The sequence below is a fragment of the Amia ocellicauda genome, chromosome 3, assembly GCF_036373705.1.
Source record: "Amia ocellicauda isolate fAmiCal2 chromosome 3, fAmiCal2.hap1, whole genome shotgun sequence".
In the NCBI taxonomy this organism is placed as follows: domain Eukaryota; kingdom Metazoa; phylum Chordata; class Actinopteri; order Amiiformes; family Amiidae; genus Amia; species Amia ocellicauda.
Window position 1 is genome coordinate 42,679,624 of NC_089852.1, and position 22,636 is coordinate 42,702,259.

Consider the following 22,636-nt stretch of genomic DNA (forward strand, 5'->3'; position numbering starts at 1 on the left):
AGTTTTTTCTACAGCCTTAGAAAAAGTATAGGACGCACCCAGAGCACGTCAGACCGACAACAATTAGAAGCATAGTTTAGACTGAGACATTGGTTTAAAGGAGGATATACACAAAATACACACACAATACATGGACAGGAGACATTATACCCAAACTGAAGACGAGACGTACTCTGACAAATGATCCGACGACTTGACAGTATAACAAAACTACATTTCCCGCGCTGCCTTTCTGTGTGGCCGGTGACGCGCAGACACACCCCCTGTCCTGATTGGCTGGGGCTGCGGGGCTGCGGGGGTTGGCCGGCGAGCCGCTGAAGGTGAAACAGGTCCGCTGTGTGTATAAAAGTTGTGCAGGTTTGTCCATCGTTATGTCATCCAGGGGACTTTTCGCCATGAATACGCAGCTGTGCAGGAGGCTACTGGTGAGTGTCACGTCAGGGCACGATTATGGCTCCAATTGTCTGCATGAATGTCTTTTGAATGTGCAGGAAATCTGGGGTCGTAGTGATATTTTCAGTTGGGCCTTTGTGCAATATTAATTGCGTGTCTTTAATCGAGGTGAAATAAGTGAGGTTATGTGCAGCACTTTCCACTGTTAACCTTGTCGGTTGTGTGTCCGGCCTGATGCTGTGACGCACCTATATAAGCTGCAGTTCAGTGTCATTATATATCGTTCACTTCGAACTTGAAAACAAAGGGAATATTGCATTGCATACATTTCCCAATTTCAGCATGCGTTTTCAAACTTGCCGACGATTTATTGTTATTATTAAAGGACGTATTTCTAATAATACTAATACGTTAATCGTAAGGGGGTGCAATGCAATGGATGCATCTTATTCTTACAATATTACTATTTTTTTTTTCTTAATTCTGTTGACTTTAATATGGGGATTAAATGAGCCTCATTAACCCTGCCATTTAAACATTTCTCAATGTTTAATTTATGTTCATGTGATAATTTCCTCAACATAATGATGTAACTGTGTGTTTTGATTTTTTTCATACAGGCTCATCAATATTTGTCAAGAACCTATGCATCTCGTCCAAGTTTAAATGTAAGTGCAGCGTTTCATTTTGGGGGAAAATCTTTCTTGCATAAGCCAATACTATAACAGGTTTTAAAGACTATATAGTGCATATAAACGGACTACAGGTGTTTTTTTTGTTTTTTGTTTTTCTCTGTATTTCTCCTAGAAGTTTTTTTTTTTGCATGTGAGTGACTTCCCCTATTCACTGTACAAAAGATTGCATTGGTGTTTTCTGTCTCTTTAGGAGGTGGTCATAGTCAGTGCTGTGCGGACCCCAATGGGTTCGTATAAAGGCAGCCTGTCCACAGTGCCAGCCACAAAACTGGGCTCCATTGCGATCAAGGGAGCGGTCGAACAAGCAGGTATGGTCAGGCTTTGGCTTCTCAAGCGGCTTATCTTTACTGGGCTTTGTCTCTGTAGTACGAGGGGTAATCTTCAACTTTAAATCAATCAATGGTTTTTATATAGGGTTTTGTATGCATAATACAATTTCTCAAAGCACATTACGAAGCAGACGTTCAAATTTATAGCCCTGAATCTGTTCGTAAAGAATAATAAATAAGTTATGTTGTGAGGGAGAGTGTTCACTGTGGTGGTTGGTGGTAAACGCAGGGTGCCTTGTGGCTCCTCTCAGGGATCCCGGTGGAGGAGGTCAAGGAGGTGTACATGGGCAACGTGCTGCAGGCCGGCGAGGGACAGGCTCCCACCAGACAGGCTCTCCTGGGTGCAGGTGAGCTCTGTTACTGCAGGCTGCATGTTCTTCATTTTTTCTAATTGAAAATCTCTCTGTAATGACAGGAATATTTCACACCCCCTGAGTATTTCAATCTTTTTTGTGTGTGTGTGTGTGTGTGTGTCCAGGGCTGCCAATCTGTACCCCGGCCACCACAGTGAACAAAGTCTGTGCTTCTGGCATGAAATCCATCATGTTGGCAGCCCAGAGTCTGATGTGTGGACACCAGGTAATGTACGGGAACAGATCAGATCAGAACAGGGATCTCTCCACTCGTGTGATCATGGCGGATTGACCTGTTTGTAACGGGGCCCCTGTGTTGTGGCAGGATGTCATGGTGGCGGGCGGGATGGAGAGCATGTCCAACGTCCCTTACATCATGGCGAGAGAAACGCCCCCCTATGGCGGAGTAAAGATGGAGGACCTCATCGTGAAGGACGGCCTGACTGATGTCTACAACAAGTTCCACATGGTACACGGCTCGGCGGGGCATGATCCATCGTGCAGCACTTCCTCAGTGTATCCCAGGCGTGTTGTGTGCCCTTTGTGACACTTGAACCGCACTTTGCCGTTTGCTGCCACATCATTGTCTTTGTCTTTGTGCTAAACCCAGGGCAACTGTGCTGAAAACACGGCCAAGAAGAGCAGCATTTCACGAGAGGAGCAGGACGCCTTTGCCATTAACTCCTATACCCGGAGCAGAGCCGCCTGGGAGACCGGGGTCATCGCCAAGGAAATCGTTCCTGTTAACATCCCACAGAAAGGTACCCTTGCGAAAGCGGTCTTTTAAATGACCATAATGAAGTCAACCTTTTAGTTTCTAACATTGTGGCTAAAAATAGAAAAACTGAAGTCATTTTAAAGTATAGTTAAAACATCCTAAAGAAATTCAACACAAATAAATCCTTAAAGTTTTTCTTCAATCTAGTTTAACAATTCATTGTTTTTTGGGCTCACGGACCCTTAAAAGCTAGCCTCGTTCCTCTCCCTTCCTGTAGGTAAACCAGACATCGTGGTTAAGGAGGACGAGGAATACAGACGGGTGGATTTCTCCAAGGTGCCTAAACTGAAGACCGTCTTCCAGAAAGAGAATGGTAGGCCCTGTTGTTGAGTTGCTCGAGATATAGACTCTGTAAAGCAGCAGGACGGAGTAAATCCTGTATTCTGGTTTGGATTGTAGGTACTGTGACTGCTGCCAATGCCAGCACGCTAAATGACGGCGCAGCTGCTTTAGTCCTGATGACGGCTGATGCAGCCAAGAGACTCAATGTCACTCCCCTGGCAAAGATCATCGGTATGTAGGTTCACCCATCACCTAGATTTAGTTAAGCAAGTGCTGTTTATTTTGTCTGTTTGAAAATGGGTTTGACTTTCACCTTATTGAACCCAGTGATGGTTTCCTATGTTTGTGTTCCATTGATCACATTTCAACACCGGATGTGTGTGTGTATATATATATATATATATATATATATATTATATATTTTTTTTTTTAATTGTATGACACATCTTAATTTATGAGGGTCATGAGCTAAGTGGGTAATACATTTATATAGTTCTTCATTTTAATAAACCAGTTCCAAATTTTGACTTAATAGTTTATGATTTCATGCTCAATATGTAACGCATATACATGGGAGTTCGGGCTGAATTGTTTTCACCTCTATTTACCAGCATTTGCAGATGCAGCTGTTGATCCCATCGATTTCCCAATCGCCCCTGCGTATGCTGTACCCAAGGTAAGTGTTTGGCCAATGACACACTAGAGATGCTGCACTGAAGAAAAATGTGTACAATATTCTGCACACAAGACATCGCAGGAATGATTTTTTTTCTCTTGTATGTTTTGTTAATGTACTGGGAACATGACACAGTGGGAGTTCTTTTTGTAGCAAATGTATACTTTTTTTAAAGATCCTTAAAGCCGCAGGTCTGAAGATGGAAGACATTGCCATGTGGGAGATCAACGAAGCTTTCAGTGTGGTGGTCCTGGCCAACATCAAGATGCTGAATATTGACCCTAACAAAGTCAACATCAACGGAGGAGCCGTCTCCCTGGGCCACCCCATTGGGTAAGCATACAAAAGGGAAATCTAATAGAAATAATGTTAAACTTTTTTTTTTACTAGATTGCAAAAATGTAAGCATACTTATTTTAACAAGTATAACCACTACTTTCTTATTCTTGTTGAAAGCAGGCGTAAAAATGAACTCGGAGTGAGGAGTGTTAAAAGGCTGCCGTGATTAAAAACTGGATTTAAAACGTACAATTTTTTGGCATCTGCTCTTGGTTTCTGAAGACAGTGAGTTGCAGTGCCAGGTCTTGGATCATGTGGTTTCTATTCAGTAGTTAAATCAGCTTTTTGAAATGCTGTGGGCAGACTTTTCAAAGTTCACTGGGGTGAATGAAGTGCATAAAGTTTGTATATAAAGTAGTTTGGTCATTTCATGCATAATGTTGGGCAGTTCCTCACAATCCCGAGAGTAGTTTCTGGAGTGCGGTACTGATTTTAAGCACTCCAAAAGCGTAGTCTGGGGCGTGTAACCTGACCAGTGTGTTTTCATTTGCAATGCAGGATGTCTGGAGCCCGAATTGTCGGTCACATGGTGCACAATCTACAGTCGGGGCAGTATGGACTGGCAGGCATCTGCAATGGTGGCGGAGGAGCCTCTTCAATCCTCATCCAGAGATGCTGAAGCAGCCATTCAGTGAAATGGATTTGCTGCAACTTTGATCTACCTGTTCCGAATGTACTAAAATCTGGCTTTATAAACTATTTATTTGTCCAAAAAAAGGTCAAACACTCTTGAAACTACCTGCATACATTAAGTTTTATTTCTCACGTTCAATCCAGTTACGGTGACTCCATGAAGTCACTCCAGCTCTGTATGACATTATAAACAGTTGTATTCCAATAAAGCAGACTAACTTCATAACCTTTTGAAGCAAAATATGACTGAACAATGGAACCACCTGGTGTGTTATTTCTGTTTTTTGTCTTTTATTCAGCTTTGTTGAAAAATACTCCTTAACAGGGAATATTCCTCCTGAATAATATTCAGGTCCAGTTGGTGGCAGTTTGTTTTGCAAATAACAAACCCATCACCTTTAGCTTTGAAAGAAGAGGAAAGCTTTTGGTCTCATTTTGCTTGTAGATTCTTGATGCAACACCAAACTCAGTTTTTAATTATCCCTATAAATTAGTGTCCTACAGCGAGGAAGCTGCACTGTCCAAATTAGAAGTATACCTCAAACATGGTTTCACATAAATAATTATAGTTAAATAAAGGGGGTTTAGAATGCCTTCTATTTTTTTTAGTAAACAGTTCTAACCCTAAACAATTAATTCTGTTCACACGGAGGTGAAACATCTAGAATTATACATATAATTTAGAAGTATTTCCATACAGTTACTATAGTAAATCATATTGTTGCATTTTTTTTTTTTTGAGCACATCTTTTAAAAAAAAAAACAGGTATAAACTGCCTTTCACTGGCATTTCCTTTTTCATGTAGGTTTTTAAATCTTGATCACTCTTGATTTAAAATGTTGGGACAGGGGTGGCAGTAGATATTGGGGAGAAGAATACTTGACCTGCTTTCCATAAGGTCTAAAACAAACTTTTTAGGGTTATTTTGTTTTCTTCCAGCATTCAAGATTTATTTTCATTAGCCTGAATGGACCAAGCCATTACAAGAGAATCCAGCGAGATCCATCCTCTTATCCTTGTGCTATGTAGTGTCCTACCCAAAGGCCTCAATCCCTCTGCCATGCAGAGGCAGTTTTCACTCATCGTAGTGCAGAGATGATAGGAATTTGTCCACATCCAGGTCGTCCGGAAAGGAGTCCAGCAACTTCTTCTGTTTCTGTTTGGGGACAGAAGAATCACAGAAGTCTCAAAATAAATATTCAAGATGGATCTTATTTTTTCACATTGTATGAAGTTAAGTACTGCTAGCAATAAAGTTATTTATATTAGTTAAAAAAAAATAGTTTCTTTAGCTTGGATGTTAAGGAATATCCCTTCTTTGTAATATCTAAATTAACTATTTGTAAACAAGCCTTGTTTTTATTTTAGCTCATATTTGCTTTAATAAATGTACAATTTGAAGATATCCTCAAACTCTTTGCATTACAAAAACACACCGACTCGGTGTTGCTCGGCTCACCTTGGCTTTCTTCTTACTGCCTGGTGACGCTGCGCCCTGCTGCTGCTCTCTCTTACCGGGGGGGCTGGCATGGGGTTCCGTGTGTTTCCGTTTCCTGCCCTTGGCCCCCGGGGAGGCTGTGCCCTGCCGCTGCGCGCTGTCCTTCAGAGGGGTGCCCGTCCTGGCGATGGCGGCACGAGACAGGATCATCAGAGTGTGGGCGGCCATGTTGATGCTGTTCTCGCTGCCAGCCTCACTCGCGGGGCTGCAGGTGGGCAGGTCGGGGGTGGCGGGTGGAGGCAGGTGCCGGGGGGTGCCCTCTCCCTCTTTGCCGTGCCGCTGGCGCACGGGGGTCCTCAAGCAGTCCAGAGGCTCTTCGGAGTGGCGACCCGACCCGGGGGTTCTGGGGAGAGGCAGCTCAGGGCATCCTACTGCCAGCCTCTTGGATGGCGTGGAGGTGGACATCTGTCCCTGGATGTCCTGGAGCATCTCTGTGGCCTGTTTCGTGAGGGGGCTGGTCTTGCTATGGGAGGCAGCAGAGCTTGCAGGGGCAGCAAGGGAATCGCTTGCCGTCGGGGGAGCGTTGGTCGGCTTCTCCTGGCTCTTCCTCCCCTCCAGTTCATTCTCTTTATTGGCGGTAACGTGTGGCGGCTCCTGTGAGGAGCTCCTCTTCTCTGACCGGCCCTCTTTCCCCTTCGCAGCACGGTTTTCACTCGCCTCTGTCCGGCTCCTGTGATCCGTCTCCTTCCTGCCTGCTGTCACTTTTGATTTAGTCCTGTGGTCAGCAGGTAAGGGCTTGCTGCTCTGAGTTGCATCTTTCTTTGTGCTTGTTGTCGCATCATCCCTCTTTTCCAAGGTCTGGGATTTTTTTTTCAGGTCAGAGCTCCTCCTGGACTCCTCTGGTTTCACAAAGTCACTCCTGTTGCCTGAATGTGGCGGTTTTGTCCTCGGCACAGAATCACTCTGCGATGGAGCTCCTTTGTGGCCATCGCCAGATCTGGGGACACTGGTGCTTTTGTCCGAATCCTTCTTGGCCGCTGCGGTTTTTGTTTTGTCCATGGATTTCCCAGCCTCTTGCCTGCTCTTGGCCACCAGATCACTGGCGCTTCTCGCCGCTGCTGTCTGAAGCGCTTTGAGTTTAGCACTGGCACGCGGAGTCACGGGACTGGCTTTTTTAGGCAGTGCGTCAGGGGAAGAGGCAGGCGGGGCAGTTGGGGTAATGGCTGGTGCAGTTGGGGTAGTGGCTGGTGCAGTTGGGGTAGTGGCTGGTGCAGTTGGGGTAGTGGCTGGTGCAGTTGGGGTAGTGGCTGGTGCAGTTGGGGTAATGGCTGGTGCAGTTGGGGTAATGGCTGGTGCAGTTGGGGTATTGGCTGGTGCAGTTGGGGTAATGGCTGGTGCAGTTGGGGTAATGGGAGGGGCAGCTGTGCTGACTGGAACAGGTGTCTTAGTTGGCGAAGGAGCATGAGTGTCCCTGGTTTGAGCACTGCTGTGCTCCTCGGGTGCCGGGACGTCAAAACACAGCACCCTCCTGTGGCTCCGCAGGCTCTGAGGGCTTGAGCTTAACAGTAGAGACGGTGCCATTAGGGGGGCTTCTGTGGGCCTCAGCTTGTCAGTGGCCCCCAGGGTCTGCGAGGGGCCCGCTGGCTTCGGCTTGTGTGTCTCTGAAGCTGCAGGCAACAGCAATGGGCCAGGTCTGTGATTTGAGATGAAAGACGGGGAGAATAAAGTATAAAGCAGAGTCTTAAACATGATAGAACAATGGTTAGTAGAAAGTAAACCATGTTTTTTGTGTGCAACTCAAAACACTCACTTATGTTTTTCTAAACCAGTGATATTAATGACCAAGTCTGATCCAGAAGTTCCAGGTTTCCCTACAAATTAAAAGTAGATCACATTCCATTAGATACAACAAAATACAAAACAATTAATTTAATATAAACCAAATATCCTTTTTTAGTATAGTATCTTGTTATAGTATCCTCCCCCCAGAAGAAAGCTGTACCTACCGGTGTCTGTGCTGGCTTTTGGAGCCAATTTTGGTTTTAATTTAGGCTTCACTGGATATTTTACTTGCTGTAAAATAATGATAGAAAAACAGTTACAAATTTGCTTCCAAAAATCATTCAATAAAAATATGATCACAATGGTGGTGGTGATGCAGAAAATATGACTATGGGCTACATAAACAAGGCTTTTAACAAATACACACAATGGCTCTTGAGCTGGGCTTACCTGCTTGGATGGCATCGTGAGTTTGCCTGAATTGTTCTGTCCAACGACTGAAACAGGGACCATCATGCTTTGTAACATGGGCTGAACTGGAGAGGATATGAAGAGTGTTGAACCTGAAGGAATAATAAAAGCCCTTATTTAGCACAAGAGCCGGAGCAGTAATCGAAACCATGAAAGTCACAGAAATGTTGTGTGTGTATAAACTCATGCATCACTTTCAGAAATATATTTCCATCTAAAACTGGAGTACCCCATAGCCAAGTCCTTCATCTTGCAAATGTGTACATTAAACTGTCCTGGCATTAATAGGTATTGATCAAGACCATCTTCAATCAATCAACAAACAAACAAAATCCTCCTTCTGCAAGACATGCGTGTTAATCAAGGTTTTCATAGCAACAGAAAACCACAAGTGCAGGGGGAAAGAGAAAAAGATCAAGCACAAAGGCCAAGACTAGACCAACGCAGAATAATGTGGTGCCAGGCTATAGTCTTACCCTGTGTGTAGCCCTGGGACACTCCCTGGGCCATGGAGATCAGGGGCCTGGAGCGAGGGGGCGTTGCCAAGATGCGTGATGCAGAGGACACCTGCCCCATTGCGGCATTGCTGGGAAGCATCATCACCTTGGGCTGCGTCACAGTCTGGCCCACTGCCGTTTGGTCCGCCACAATGAAATAGTTGCCGGAGGCTCCAAATGAGGTGGAAGCCGGCAACAGCTGGATGAAACCAGCCTCCTGTTGTATTTCTGTACTACCAGACAGGGACAACTGGATGCTTTCCTCCAAACCAACAACCGGCGACCCAATTACTGCCTCTCCAGGTTTCACCGAAACAGGATTCGGCTCTGCCACTGGAAAGACTTCTGCTCTTTGCAAGCAGCTGACAGCCTGCACAGTCTCTTCTGGGGTGATGGGGCAGCCTACCAACCCAGGGCCTTTGGCAGGTGACTTGGCAGGGGAGGAGAGGATGATGGTGGGGATCCTCTCGTTGGTGATGCTGGAGACGGCGCTGGCCAGAACAGGGTCACCCAACTGTTCATCTGGATCGTCACTTATGATGATCTTCAGGGAGACAATTTTACTGGGGTCAGGTTCTGGGGCCAGGGGGCTCACCAGGCAAGATCCTGGCATGGATCCCAACATGGGAAAGGCAGTCGGTAAAGACAGGTTCTCAGTGATGCAGAGAGAAGCTCCCCCACTGTCACCAAGCTGGCTCCTGCTCGTGGCTTCGCCACTTTCATTCCCTGAGCTGGCGTTGGAGGATGAGGACTCTGCCACGGCAGGGGAATGTGCAGCTCTAGTCTTCTCAGAGGGAGGAGTAGCTGGGGTGAAGGGACTGTGAGGCTGTGGATCTGATAAAGTTCTGCTTGCATCTGCAGCAGCAGTCTGTTCGGACTCTCCAAGAAAAGGGGCATCAGCCTGAGACCTTGGCATATGCCCATCAGCCCCATCCAGATTCTCACAGGTCCCCGATGGCTGCTGAGGGCCATCTTTGGATGCTGTGGCAGTGTTCAGACTTACAGTAGACTCTGTTGTATCACAGGCTGAAAGCAGAGTATTATTTTCTACAGTAACTGAAGGTTGGTGTCCTTTATCCAGATTCTTCTGGTTATCTGGCAAAAGAGCAGGAGACTGCACTTTACTCTGCGATGACACCACCGTTTCAACCTGCAGATCGACATCCATGCTTATTTCCTCATCGCAAAGCAAGGAGCTCAACACGTCTCTGTCCGATGTCATCGGGCTGCTGTCTTTGCTTCTGGTGCCCTCTGCCACAGTCAAGACACTGCGAGAAGCACTTCTCGTTCTGATGTTGCTCCCAGGAACTCTGGCCCCAGGTGGCCCTGTCCCACTGGCTGAAGGTCTAGCTGTCAAAAGGAGTTCATTGGTAATGTGTGAAGTACTGGAGGTCTGCAGAGTCCTTGAAGTGCTTGGGAGCGGGTGTGGAGTTTTCCTGCTTTTCTTGCTTTTGGCATCCAGCTCATTTCTGGTCTTTGACGGTCTGGCTGCAGATTCCACTCCAGATGTTGAATCTTCACAGCTGGTGACTGAAAAACAAATATATACAAAATATATCAATTGAAAGTTAATGGTGACATCATCACACAAGAGTTTTGTGAAATTACTGTAACTGGGTGACCTGGAAGGCCAAATTAAATCAATCAAGTCAACCCCATACCTTGATCACAAATGTCAGAGGAGCTTTCATTGGGCTCGGTCAACTCTCCTTCCCAGAGGACAATCTCCTGTGCAGGGTCTGTGATACTGGCATCTGCATCTTGAGCATCAGATTCACTGTTTCTGTTTTTCCCTAATATTGCAGAGGAGAGAATGATGATTAAACAGCAACTGTAACTATACTGAAGACTGTGCTTTGTAATGAGCTGTACAGTTCAACTGGTTGGTTTGCACACATGACATGAATAGACTTTGCAAAAACAGCACAAGGGAGAAACCTCATCATTTCACAGAACCTTCCAGATAATTCCCACTTGGTTTTACCATAATCAAACAGGTCAAACAGAGCCTGGAAAGCAGGATCCGACTCGGTCTGCTCCAAAATGTCACGGATGGCGTCATCGGTCATGTGGATTTCCCCCTGTATCGGCACACACCAGCACAAAGAAAGGGCAGACTGAGGTCAGAATTCCTATACGACACGTTCGTTTGGCACCTCAGAGCAGGATAAAAGGGGTGCGTGAACAGAGGAAAACAGAAATGTCAAGATCTCCAAAAATTGGTCAAAACAGATTTTACCTGAAGGCCTAGTATTTCGTCAATAGACTGGTCTTGCAGCATGGTGCTGCTTGTGGCTTGTTTCATGGTCTGTGGGTTATTTTCACTGTTGAAAAAATAAAAAAAAAAACATGAATAATTGATTAATACTGTGTTTTGTATATAGAAGAGTTCTCCAAACTGTGAACATTGAAAGGCACTGCTTTTACAAATGTTATGCATAGTCGTACCTCCCTAAGAACTTGTTGATGTTTTCTGCTAGTTTTTCTTGCAAAGTCTTGTCACTGAGTATCTTTTCCCTGGCATTGTCTATAACCATTTGCTGTAAAGAAACAAAACAAAGCAACATTTCATAAGTGAAGTCTTGTCATGTATGTTAATCAACTATGAGTAATAGTGCTGTAGGAAGCAGATCATTAAACTGTATTGATGGTGATGAGAGGGGGTGGTACCCACAGGGAAGTTCTCTGTGACTGTCTCCTGCTCTCCTTCACTCTGCTGCTCTGCTGATTGGACACTGGAGACCGGAGGGCCCCTCCCTGCTGCACTCGGTTGCCCAGACAGCACTCCCCCCCGCCTCCTTGGAGAGTCACTGACAAACACAGAGAACAAATGCACTGTTCAAACAACTCTTCACACAACAGATTATTCACATACTGTCAACAGACTGCTTTTCGTTGCCTGAGTAATGCCAACGATCCAATGCTTAAGAAAAGTATTTCAATGAAAGCAGTGTTCCTGAAGTATTCAGACTGACACTCTGGTGTGGATCTGGCATCTCCTACCATCTTGCAACCCAGGTTTCAAGCAGAGCCTCCTTACCATTTTCTGCGGCCAGGGGATAACTGTCCCGGGTGAAATCTGCGATCAGGAACTACAACCTGAAGAGGGGAATCTCCTGTGGGATGAGAAATAAAACAAAAAAAATCATGGTTCACTTGGCTGCAGAAATCCACAAACTCAATACAAACAAGACTTTCTGACCTGAAACAGTGTAGGCCCTTTCTGGACTACCATATGAGCATGACTGCGATGTGATGTGTGCCACTCACTGTTCACATTGATGATAACCCGGCTTCGCTCCTGGCTCTGGGGCTGGCTGACGCAGAGAGGAGAGGGTCTGGCCTGCAGAGAGCTGTAACAGACGGGTGTGGAGTGGCCCAGCATGCCCTGAGGGGTTGGCAGGGGGCTGGGGATTTGTGGCCCCGATGAGGGGGTAATGGAGAGGAGCCCGGAGGAGGCTGGGGACTGGAGCGAGGCCTGGGCTCTCTGTCGCCTCATGTTCATGATGCCATTCCGTGTGCGAACTGCAAAACACATACACACACATTCATGACATCGATTCAGATGGACATATATGATTTTTGTGCAATTTGTAATTCCAAAACAGCCAATGCAAATTCACCATTTTATATTTAATAAAGACAACTATACAAAAGCAACTTACGCCTCTGATTGTTGGAAACAGATGGAGAGTTCTGCATGCACCTAAGGAGAGTCACATATGCCAGTTAGAAGTAATTATTCAAATATAAACAGCAACAGTACAGTTTACATCTCACAGTATTCCATAACAGAATGATACTGAATTTGTATTTCTGAAGAGTACAAGGAATCATGAACTCGTTTCAGTGATTAATTTTAACAGATACAATCTTCATATTTAAAGACAAATGTCCAGACTACTCATATTTTGTAGAGTCGTGTTAATTACACTACTGACATACCAAAAACTAAAGTTCCTTTACCTGATCTGGTTGAGAGTGAAATCTAACTTCTTCCATAGTGATGTCATCATTGCTGGAACCTGTGTTTCTTGGCTGGTCTCTTCATGAACAAAGCAAGAATGAGACATTAGTTCTGAATGGAATCAAAGGCCTGAGCCTAACATTGAATCATGTAGTCTTAATACCTCAAAACATACTAACCTTTTGCTTTAATTGCCACATATTCATTCAATATGGTGGTCAGGTTTTTTCCAAACAAAGACTGAAAAAAAAATGCACAGAAAAGCAAATATAAACAGAAGTGAAAGAGAGCACAGACTAGTTCATAGTTCATGATCGAGTCTTCAAGGTTTACTGTATCAAGTGTAGATAAAACCAAAGAATGTCAAAGTCAAAATACACTCATGATCGGTAACTAAATCTGGACAGCAAAGTAATGCACATAACCTGTGTCAACACAAACGGTCAGCTACATCAATGACAAGGAATAGCAAAGCCAGCTGAAGTCGAGAGATTTGCATGTAAAAATGACATCTTAATTGGAGGGCGTGAACAATTTCTCAAAAACATGTGAATGAATGAATGAAGGAATGACAGCCATTGTGAACATGTGATGACAGCAGTGCACTTACAAACACGCAGGCGGGTATAGAGCCGTCCTCTGTGCTGTGCTCTGCATACTCCTTCAGATCAGGGCTCTCCACGATGAACGCCTGGCAGGTGGCAGTCAGGCGTTCTTGCTGTAGATAGCCTTAAAATCAACCAATATATATATATATATATATATATATATATATATATATATATATATATATATATTATATATTTTAAATAGATAAAATACATAATGGGATTGCAATACCAAAACATTCAGTCTGTCAACCACTGCATTTAAGCCAATAATAAACACACAATGTAAATGTCATTGTATCTCTATTCTAAATTAAACACATCAAGTCCTGAGCATGAGATTGGGTTTCAAGCATTCTAAATGTAGAAATGTATTTAGTGTGAATTTAGTGTGGATTTTTCTTAATTAGCATTAATAGTCGATCAACTGCAGAGCTCTATGAGCTTTATGATGAACTAATTCACTCTCTGATGTAGAATAAATTACATGTATTCCTGCTATACAATAATGACAGGAACACACCTACACCTACATAAAAACACAAGCCATACATAGAAGGTAAACGATAAGAAAACTGTCAGCGCGATTATTGCACTTAATAGATCAATCTGCATGGTGACTTTGTCAGTCTTGTTTTCTCGAGAGTGGTTTATTTTTAAAGCATTTCATTTTGCATATACCCTATCTTAAATGTTATTTTGTAGTTGGGTGTATTAGCTCCAAATCTTTCGCTTTATTTGTGCAAGTGTCGGGTCTTTGTTTTATAATTAAGTGTTATTACAGTAAACGACTACCCGATTGTATCAGAGCTAAGTATAGCTGCAGCGCTGCCTACATTCACCATATCCACATAACAGGTCTGAACTTTGACTTACCCAAAACGAGCCTCGCAACGTCGGACGGTAACAACATGTTTTATTTAATCAGTTTTTAAGTGCTACTGAGTTGCACAGAGACAGCAGACACACAAACATTTTGATTTGTTTTCTTATTCCCCGCTGTACGGCACATCCGCAGAAATGGCGCGGAAATTCACCGCGTTTGACCCGGAAGTATTCGGACGGAGCTCGCCGGTGAACAAGGTTGGATGGGAAATGTAGTTTTCATGTTTCTGTGGCGGCAGTCAATGTCACAGAAAAGAGACGTGGGTGACACATGAATACAAACACTATATAATAACGCGGAAGGGGGCTTATAGAAAGGCGGAAATGGTAGCCACTGAACCACGGTGATGTCCTTTTTCACAGTCAGATCACTGGCTTTATTTTTGCTGAACTTCAGATGGTCAACGCCGCCTCTGACTTACCGATATGTGCAGCTGCAGGGATGTGGTTGGCCAGCACACTTGCCATTCATCACAGTGACCCGGTGGTGAAGTCATACTGTAGGAGGCGCAGTTCGCCATTCAGCACCCCAGGATACTTTCTATTTGCAGCAAAAGCATGTTCAAATACGGACCATTCATAATATAAAGTGGGCAGAAATAACTCGGCAGGTAGGGAAACTCAGCAGTTCACAGCGATTCAGATCTCGGGCCTTGTTTCGTAATGTAAACGAATATTTTCACTCCGCAGTCAAATCGCACTGTGGAAAACTGTGCAATCGAGTATGGCTATGCATTAAAGTCTTTTTAAAGTAAGTTGATGACGATTTGGGAGGTAATCCAATCCAATCTACTCATTGTTTTGCAAACGTTGACAGATGAACCCATAACTTGTTTTGTATTGTTTCATGAAGTATGTGTTTATTTGTTATTACAGATCTGAACAAAATATAGACACGTTGTTCATTGTGGGCGTGACAGCAATGGCACCATCAACACGCACTGCAGTTCTGTAGTCAAGCAGGGATGCTGTGTTGAAGAGCTGATATTTGGGCAGATTAAACATTTAGAGTATACGTCTACGTTTTACATGTACTTATTTTGGAGTAAATGTGTTTAAAATGTTCTCACTTGACTGGGGTTGACTGGCTGTTTCTAATGAAGTAACACGAAATGCTTGAGAAACGAAAGTGAAAAGGTATGCATTCATGTGAATCAAATACTACTAAACTAAATCCAAGTTCTACAGCACTTGTGTTCTCTCTCTATATGAACTCTGCCACACAAGGGAGAAAAGTGTTTTGAATGTTGGATCTTTTACTGAACTGAAGATGTCAGTTAGGTCTTGGGAAATTGTGAAATGGCTGCATCTGTCTTGGACTCTATCTGTAGTATTGGACGTTTGGGATTGCATCTGAGATAGCTATATCTGACTCCCCAGGCCCTGACCATGAGCCTGGTGCTTCACGATCTTCTGGTCTGCTGCCGCGGATTAGAGAACGACAAGACAACGGAGAGGAAGGTAAAGTCAGTTTAAGGACTGATGACAAGAGGCACCACTTTGAACAACATGTTCAGCTATTGTATGTCTGAGGTGGTCATTGGGAACTTCTATCAAAAGTTGAGGATGGTTTTGAGCATACCAGCTCTCTTATATGAATGATATGCTGTCATTAAAAACTTTGTAGGTCTTGTGTTTATACTACATAACATGAATTCATAAATAAACAGTAAATACCTCCTTCAAAATACCCAGGGTAATGAAATATGTGATGGATTTCAAAAGATCACATCTGTGTTTAAAGCATTTAATGGTATTACATTATGCATCTGATTTATTGGTAAAGTCAATGTCAGTATCTGACTGATAGGACTGTGTTCTCGCTGCAGAAAGAAGTTGATAGGTTTAAAAGGATCATCGGTTCCCCCGAGACCATCGACGAATTGGATAGAACCTCGGCTGCTTCCAAAGCTTCCAAACAGCTGACCTGGGATGCTGTCTTTAGGTATTGCATAATAACTTCAGGACTGATTTATTGCTTTGAATAGACATAGTGTTATGCCTTGCAAGAACTATTTTCTTCTATCTTCATTCTTGGGAGTGTTATTTTTTAACCTTAAGTGGTTTACAGCGTAGTTCATCAGAACTTGAAGTGAATTGAATGTGACCACATGAACCGCTCTGAAGTGTCACTTGCTTGTGTTCTTGTCTCTGCAGGTTTCTGCAGAAGTACATCCAGAAGGAGACAGAAGCTCTTCAGTCGGGGAAAGCCAATGTATCGGCCACCACCCAGACAAACCGGCTCAAGAAAATGCAAGAAATCAGCAGCCTGATTAAATATTTCATCAGATGTGCAAATAAAAGTAAGTGGTGACACTTCAGGCCCATTGCGACCAGTGACAGTGCTGGAGATTGAAACCCTTGTGTGTCCTGAGCTAACCTAATAATGAGCCATCCGTCTTTGCAGGAGGTCCCCGGCTCAAGTGCTCAGAGCTCCTGTCTCATGTGGTCAGTATGCTGCAGAGCTCCTTCGGCTGCAGCGCCTATGGGGAGGACTACAGCAGCATCTTGCTGAAGGATGTCCTGTCGGTCCGCAAGTACTGGTGTGAGGTTACTCAGCAACAGTGGGCTGGTAGGTGCTTAAACTCCAGCACCATTAGCAAATATTGGACTACAAGCATGGCAGAATCACACACACACAAAATAATATAATTGTTCCAGATGTATAGTTCTATATTCATATTCATCTACTTTCAGTAATGTTAAGTCTCTGTCCTTGTTTTTTTTGTAATATCCAGATTTATTGGAGTTGTACTGTGGATTCTACAACAATGCTTCCAGAGATATCAATCGTGTTCTTGTGAGCAGGATCATTCACACGGTGGTGAGGGGATGCTGTCTGCAGACAGAAGGACTCACACACCACCTCTTCAAGTTCTTCTCCAAAGCCTTTCCAAAGGCCAGGTACTGTGTCTGGCAGTGCTCCATGTTTTCTGTTCTGTTGAGATGATGAGGTTTTATTGTTCCCTTGAAGTTTTTCTCTTCCATAGTTTTAGGATATATAGTATGCTATATAGTATGTATTTACCACAGCTACATCAAAACCCCATTAACTTGGTTGCACATTTGTTTTAATTGAACTATATGGAGTAGGCTCTCATATTGTAGTTGCCTGAGCCATGTGCAGTCATTTGTGCTATGATCTGTGCAGGAAGGAGAGCAATCTGGCTGTTCTGGAACACCTCTTGGCTGCGCTGAATGTTTTCCTGCGGTCTTCGGCCATGAACTGCCGGACGCGAGTTTGCAAGCTGGGGGAGGAGCTCTTCCCCATCGTGCTCTACATCTGGTCAGAGAAGCGGCCTCAGGACCTGCTGAAGGAGGAGATCATCAAGTTCTTCCACTTGCAGCTGCACGTGCACCACCCAAAAGGAGCCAAGACTCCGGACACTGGTGAGACAGACTCGCACGGGGCCAGAAAACCTGTTTGCATTTTGAGCGTATTGTTGTGATTTAGCCCTGAATCTCTGGATGTGTCCCCTACACTGTAATGTAATTCCCCTTTGCTGGTACAGGTGCCCATTCTGAGGACTGGGCTAAGTGGCAGACTCTGCTGTACAACCTGTACGATGCCCTGGTGGGTGAGATCAGCCTAATAGGCAGTAGAGGGAAGTACAGCACCGGGTCGCGGCCCATCTCAGTGAAGGAAAACCTCATCGAACTGATGGCCGACATCTGTCGTCAGGTAATGCACGGGCGAATTAAGCTTGGTGTGATTATAGCCATACCATTGTAGGATACAATGAAAGCTGTTTGATTTCTGGTTCCATTTTTATTTAACCAGTTGACTACTGTACTGCAAAAACCTCTCTTTTGTTTAATAGCTTTTCACCAATGATACGCAAGTTCTGGAAGTGACTCAGTCCCACCTCCTCGTGACCCACCGAGAGAGCCCCCAGGGAACACCCAACAAGCGCAGACGCATCGAGGTGGGCTGGGAGGTCATCCGAGACCACCTGCTGCCCAGTTCCAGCGACTTCAACATCATTCCTTGGTGAGGTGATGGGAATAGAGTAGCTTGCATCTCTTACAAACTGGCTTCTCACTCCTATCGATGTACAATTGTGTGATTTGTTATAAAATACTTATCTTATTGTGGATTAAACTATCTGATAGTCAGAAACATTAAGAACACTGAACTGTGTGTCTTCCCTAAAATCAGTGTAACTGTTTTATTTTCATTCCCAGGCTACAGATCACAACCGTCCTGGTCTCCAAGTACCCCTCCATCCTCCCCGGCCGGGAGCTGGTGCCCCTCCTCACCGCTCTGTCCCAGCTGCTGACAGAGCAGCGGCGAGGGGAGAGGAGTTCCTACGTGATCTGCTGCCTCAGGGAGGTGGCCGCCTGCCAGGCCCTGCACCCAGAGCGCACCGCGGCCCGCTGGCCGGATCTGCAGAAGCTGTGGACTCGGCTGTGGGCCCTCACCATTAGAGGGGTGAGCTCCCCCCAGACAGAGACCCACAGCCTGAGCCTCTTGCACACCATCATCCACGGAGCCCTCATCCCCGTAGACAGGGAGTTCTGGAAGATCTTCTCCGGGTCGGCCTGCAAGCCCTCCTAGTGAGTGTCTGGCCCCTGGTGAAGTAAAAGGCAGATTTATGAAGCTGTGTCATAGAGTGGTCAGTTGTCAACAGTCACAGTTGACACTTAAATATGTGTTAAGAGAGCTCTAAGATATGATGTGACTTGCCGTCCGCAGTCTGGCGGCCCAGTGTCTGGCCGAGGCCCTGCGCAAGTGTGCCGTTCCCCAGCAACTGGAGCACTGCCTGGATGTGGCGGCGACGATGGAGGGTGGTGGAGCGCCCAGCCTGAGGGAGTCTGTTGTCCAGTGGCTGCTGCTGTATGAGCTGAGTGAGGAGGCGGAGGAGAGCTCCAAACCTCACCTGGTCATCCGCAGGTGAACCCTCTCCCCCCCAGGGACAAACCTAGCAAGGCAGTGTTGGGTGCCATTGAAGTTGCTGTCTTCACTTCAGTTCTGTGTTCTGCAATTACATGCCCTGCTCTAATGCCCTGCATAATTTGTAGGTGCAGTGTTTAAATATGTCTTTCTTCTTTAGTCTTTTCTTTGCCAGCATTTAAGTGGCTGATTCCTAGGTACACCAAAAAGTAAGCATTGACTCTCCACTCTTTCACTAACACACGCCTCTGTATTTCTCAGGGACTTTCCTCACCAGCTTGTTCCCAGAATCCTGGTGGCTCTGACCCTGAAAGACTCCAGAGCGGGCATGGCCTTCCTCCAGGCCTCCTTCCCCAATGAGAGGTGAGTGCCTTTTGTGTCCCCTTTCACTCAACTGATCTCTTGCACCGGGGGTTTACCGATACATCCAATCTGCCTTTCTCTCGCCTCACAGCCTCGACTGTCCGGCGGCGGACGGGGACGCTGCCCTTGCAGAAATCGAGAGCCTGTATCTGCAGTTCACTTTTGATGAAGCGCCGGACTGCTCTGGGCCAGAGAAGACCGTTCCGCCCTCGGGCTCAGCGGCGGCTCACGTCGCCATCCTGCAGCTATTGAAGGAGAAGGTGGAGGAGTATCTGCTGTCAGTGGCTGAGCACCTCCTCAACTGTTTCTCTCCAGATGTGAGTGGCAGAGCAAGGGCAGAGTGATCGGTGTGGGTGTGGGTGGCATGACAGATTGTACATTGGATCTCTGAGTTTCAGTGATTTTGTCCCTTGTCCTAATGGGGCTCAGTGGACTGCAATGGGAAAACCATTAATCTTACAGAAAAGTCAAAATCTGTCCACACCAAGTGCAAGGGTTTTTTGTTGTTGTTGTCATGATGTTTTGGCACTGATGCATCAGATTGCGTTTTAAATCCCATGTTGCCTGTATGGAAATCATGACTTTGCATTAAATAAATGTTATCTAGTTCTTAGGCAATCAGATTAGTGCTGGTATGCAAGGCTTGGGTGGGGAAATGTCGGGAAAGAAAGGGAGTGAGTTGGTTATACAGTTCTCAGGTCAGGTCAAACGGTTCTGACAACCGTTCTAGTTGGGGTGTATTGAATGAGTTAGAATTCCCTCATCCGTGTCCCATTAGTAATATGCCAAGAAAACCTACAGGTCAAAAAGTTTGAGCTTATTTCTTGACTTGACAAATAGATATTTGTGTTCACATTGACTCATTAGTTGAAAAAGCAGGTTAGAGCAAATGGTCTTGCTGCTTTTGTTTAAACAAAGTTATACTTACGTTAAACACAGGAGAAATGGTTCATCCCCCGTAAGCAGTATTCAGTATTACCTGTCATAGATCTTGTGGTATTTCAAACCCTTGAAAGATGACTAAATTTAATGAAATTTTATTTTTTCATATATATTCTTTGTTTTAAGTAAAGCAGACTTGGAAAGTAGTACCCCTGTCCGTGTTTTGTAAAAGCTTGTTTTGTCTATGTGTTTCAAAGACCACCCCTCCAGAGTGCCTGATTCGTTGTGTGAACCTGCTGACCGGGGTCCTGGGAGGTTATGTGCATGTGGGCGTTCTCACTGAAGACAAGGCCTGCAAAACGCAGCTTTTCCAGAAAGCCAAGGTGGGCTTTTCCACTATTAATATGTCACCCTCATTGATTTCAAATTAGCTTTTGTGCAGCCTGTTGACAATACTGGAATTATTATTATTTTAGTTGGTACTTTCAGGTGTTGTGTATTTCCTTACGCATGTATATTACGTCTGCTTATTTAATGTATTGTAATGTAATTTCATCTGCTGTAAGAAGTTATGAGATAGTGTAGTGGGAGGATACAATATAAATAAATACATTGGTTGTGCTTTGTTGTGCAGTCCCTGGTGCAGCACGTAAGTGAGTACATCTCCACAGTGAGGAGTAAGACAGCAGAGGCCTCGAATCTCTCCACCCTCAGGACCATTATGGGACAATGCATAAACTGCCTCAACAGACATACTGAGGTACTGTGCTCATTGTGTGTGGTGCCTGCTGGATCTTATTTATGGACCTGTATGAGAAACTGTAACCCCTCATTAATATTGTTAGCAGCTGGAACTGAATAGGACAGCTTTGCATTATATGGTTCTTCATGTTCTTCTTGACCTGCTCTTGTTACAGGACAACATGAGCCTGATCTCATGCAACCTTTTCCTGCGACTCCTGTCGTCAACATTGCTCAATGAACTTTCCGAAATCTGTAAAGTGCTGGTAAGCCACGACTAAATTTAGACAGGTTATTTTTATGCAAAATGGCTATAATTATGTTTTCTGCCTCGCCTCTTACCCACATTTTACAAAAGAGACAGAACGGCAAACAGCACTGGATGGTAATCGTTTATTGTGTTAGTTTAAAAATATAAACAAGTTACATAACTAATATAAAGAATTTGCAGATCCTCATTCATAATGTTATACAAATTAGTCCAATTGCCTGCAAATTCGATTTTTATCTCTGATGTTCAGCTTGTGTGCATTGAGCAGGAGGGTCTGTGTGCTGACATGTTTTAATCTGCAGGTGACCAACTCTGGGAGGGATCACACAGAAGACATTCTGGAGGTGAACAGAATGCAGGTGGATCACCAGGGGGACATCGACCTGTTTGATGATGCCGACGGGGCGCACAGCAGCAAAAAGACGGATTTCCTTCATAGCAATGACAACAGTGACGTACAGTACGGCACAGGTAGATGGAGTCCGTTTAGTTAATTGGTGGACTGTGGATCTGTGGTTGCTTCTGAACACTTGAAACCAGCATGTTGTTGTGTAATTTCGTGCAAAGAGGCAAGAGCTTATTAAATCTGGCCCTGTGCTTGTCCTACAGGTGCCAAGAGTGCACTGGCCGAAGAGCACTTGACCAAGCAGGATTTCACCTTCCTTTCCGTCGTGAAGTTTCTGTGTCTGTGTGCTTCATCTGAATACATGCACGGGCTTTCATTCAGACCTGTGGAGTTCAGGCGGAAATTACTGCTGCTTCTCAACATGACTGACAGCAATAAACCCCTGCATCTTCACTTGGTAAGCAGGCTGAAGTTTGTCAGGAAGGGATGTATTGCAAAATTGTGCTTGGTGCATGTGCTGCTAACTCCAGGTTGAATTGCAAAAATGATCTAACCCCAGGCAAAGACATGACAGCACAGGTTTTGTGATGTAAGAAGACTCATTTTGTGATTTTTTTTTTCATTGCGGTTTTCAGTACCTGACACTGCTGAAGGAGCTGCCAGCAAAAAACACTTCTTTAACGGCTGAAGATTTCGACTTCCTGCTCAAACCTCTGGCGTAAGGAAAATGGTTTCTCCCTCATTCAGTCTTTCATTGGCCATTTGCGGGTTGTCAGGGCTTCAGAAATCTGTCTCAGTGCCTCTAGGATGTCTGCAGGGGAATGGATTTAGACTCTCAGCAATTTGCATTTTAGTCCGATAACACAGTAAAGCTTCAGCCAGAACAGTTATTAAGCTGAATAAAGAACAATGCAAAGCAAGACAATAACAGAGAAACACATGCTATGCAAGATAAGTAAACTTATGACAAAGGCAAGCAGCTGACATATTATTCATGCTACCCAAGAGTGGG

At 44.7% G+C, this 22,636-nt stretch overlaps 3 protein-coding genes across 4 annotated transcripts in view; 2 read left to right on the forward strand and 1 right to left on the reverse strand.

Annotated features, from left to right (window-relative positions):
• The first annotated feature begins 277 nt into the window (after nt 1-277).
• On the forward strand, nt 278-4,737 carry acat1 (acetyl-CoA acetyltransferase 1). The gene is made up of 12 exons (XM_066699585.1): nt 278-425; nt 1,014-1,061; nt 1,279-1,396; nt 1,669-1,764; nt 1,896-1,996; nt 2,096-2,239; nt 2,381-2,531; nt 2,766-2,861; nt 2,948-3,061; nt 3,442-3,506; nt 3,682-3,839; nt 4,344-4,737. The coding sequence occupies exons 1-12, from the start codon at nt 372-374 to the stop codon at nt 4,462-4,464; spliced, it is 1,266 nt and encodes a 421-aa protein (XP_066555682.1). The 5' UTR covers nt 278-371; the 3' UTR covers nt 4,465-4,737.
• On the reverse strand, nt 4,582-14,272 carry npat (nuclear protein, ataxia-telangiectasia locus). Of its 2 annotated transcripts, none has more exons than XM_066699583.1 (18): nt 14,119-14,272; nt 13,245-13,363; nt 12,814-12,874; nt 12,634-12,712; nt 12,333-12,373; nt 11,938-12,192; nt 11,708-11,783; nt 11,342-11,477; nt 11,116-11,207; nt 10,907-10,991; nt 10,652-10,748; nt 10,329-10,460; nt 8,647-10,197; nt 8,150-8,262; nt 7,924-7,990; nt 7,728-7,788; nt 5,939-7,610; nt 4,582-5,635 (listed from the first exon to the last, which is right to left on the reverse strand). In XM_066699583.1, the coding sequence occupies exons 1-18, from the start codon at nt 14,153-14,155 to the stop codon at nt 5,555-5,557; spliced, it is 4,755 nt and encodes a 1,584-aa protein (XP_066555680.1). In that variant the 5' UTR covers nt 14,156-14,272; the 3' UTR covers nt 4,582-5,554. The 2 variants fall into 2 exon arrangements, with proteins under 2 accessions (XP_066555680.1, XP_066555681.1); XM_066699584.1 differs by having other exon boundaries at nt 13,245-13,352; nt 14,119-14,270.
• Nucleotides 14,273-14,607: 335 nt separating this feature from the next.
• The window catches only part of atm (ATM serine/threonine kinase), a 30,447-nt gene continuing 22,418 nt past the window's right edge, over nt 14,608-22,636 (forward strand). The window contains exons 1-19 of the mRNA XM_066699586.1: nt 14,608-14,738; nt 15,508-15,588; nt 15,957-16,072; nt 16,285-16,430; nt 16,535-16,699; nt 16,866-17,031; nt 17,279-17,517; nt 17,640-17,809; nt 17,949-18,118; nt 18,313-18,684; nt 18,824-19,021; nt 19,283-19,384; nt 19,476-19,701; nt 20,524-20,649; nt 20,901-21,026; nt 21,184-21,273; nt 21,581-21,749; nt 21,888-22,081; nt 22,260-22,342. Coding sequence (XP_066555683.1) covers nt 15,517-15,588; nt 15,957-16,072; nt 16,285-16,430; nt 16,535-16,699; nt 16,866-17,031; nt 17,279-17,517; nt 17,640-17,809; nt 17,949-18,118; nt 18,313-18,684; nt 18,824-19,021; nt 19,283-19,384; nt 19,476-19,701; nt 20,524-20,649; nt 20,901-21,026; nt 21,184-21,273; nt 21,581-21,749; nt 21,888-22,081; nt 22,260-22,342 — 2,930 coding nt within the window. The 5' untranslated portion in view covers nt 14,608-14,738; nt 15,508-15,516. The remainder of the gene's footprint in view (nt 14,739-15,507; nt 15,589-15,956; nt 16,073-16,284; nt 16,431-16,534; nt 16,700-16,865; nt 17,032-17,278; nt 17,518-17,639; nt 17,810-17,948; nt 18,119-18,312; nt 18,685-18,823; nt 19,022-19,282; nt 19,385-19,475; nt 19,702-20,523; nt 20,650-20,900; nt 21,027-21,183; nt 21,274-21,580; nt 21,750-21,887; nt 22,082-22,259; nt 22,343-22,636) is intronic.

What these genes read in the sequence shown, in the direction of transcription:
- npat (XM_066699583.1), bottom strand. Translation starts at nt 14,155, where the DNA reads ATGTTGTTACCGTCCGACGTTGCGAGGCTCGTTTTGG. An exon ending in TTCACTCTCAACCAGATCAG is followed by an intron (nt 12,374 to 12,633) that starts GTAAAGGAACTT and finishes GACTCTCCTTAG; the next exon opens with GTGCATGCAGAACTCTCCAT. An exon ending in GGTTATCATCAATGTGAACA is followed by an intron (nt 11,784 to 11,937) that starts GTGAGTGGCACA and finishes CTCATCCCACAG; the next exon opens with GAGATTCCCCTCTTCAGGTT.
- acat1 (XM_066699585.1), top strand. Translation starts at nt 372, where the DNA reads ATGTCATCCAGGGGACTTTTCGCCATGAATACGCAGCTGTGCAGGAGG. An exon ending in ACAGGCTCTCCTGGGTGCAG is followed by an intron (nt 1,765 to 1,895) that starts GTGAGCTCTGTT and finishes GTGTGTGTCCAG; the next exon opens with GGCTGCCAATCTGTACCCCG. An exon ending in CTGCGTATGCTGTACCCAAG is followed by an intron (nt 3,507 to 3,681) that starts GTAAGTGTTTGG and finishes CTTTTTTTAAAG; the next exon opens with ATCCTTAAAGCCGCAGGTCT.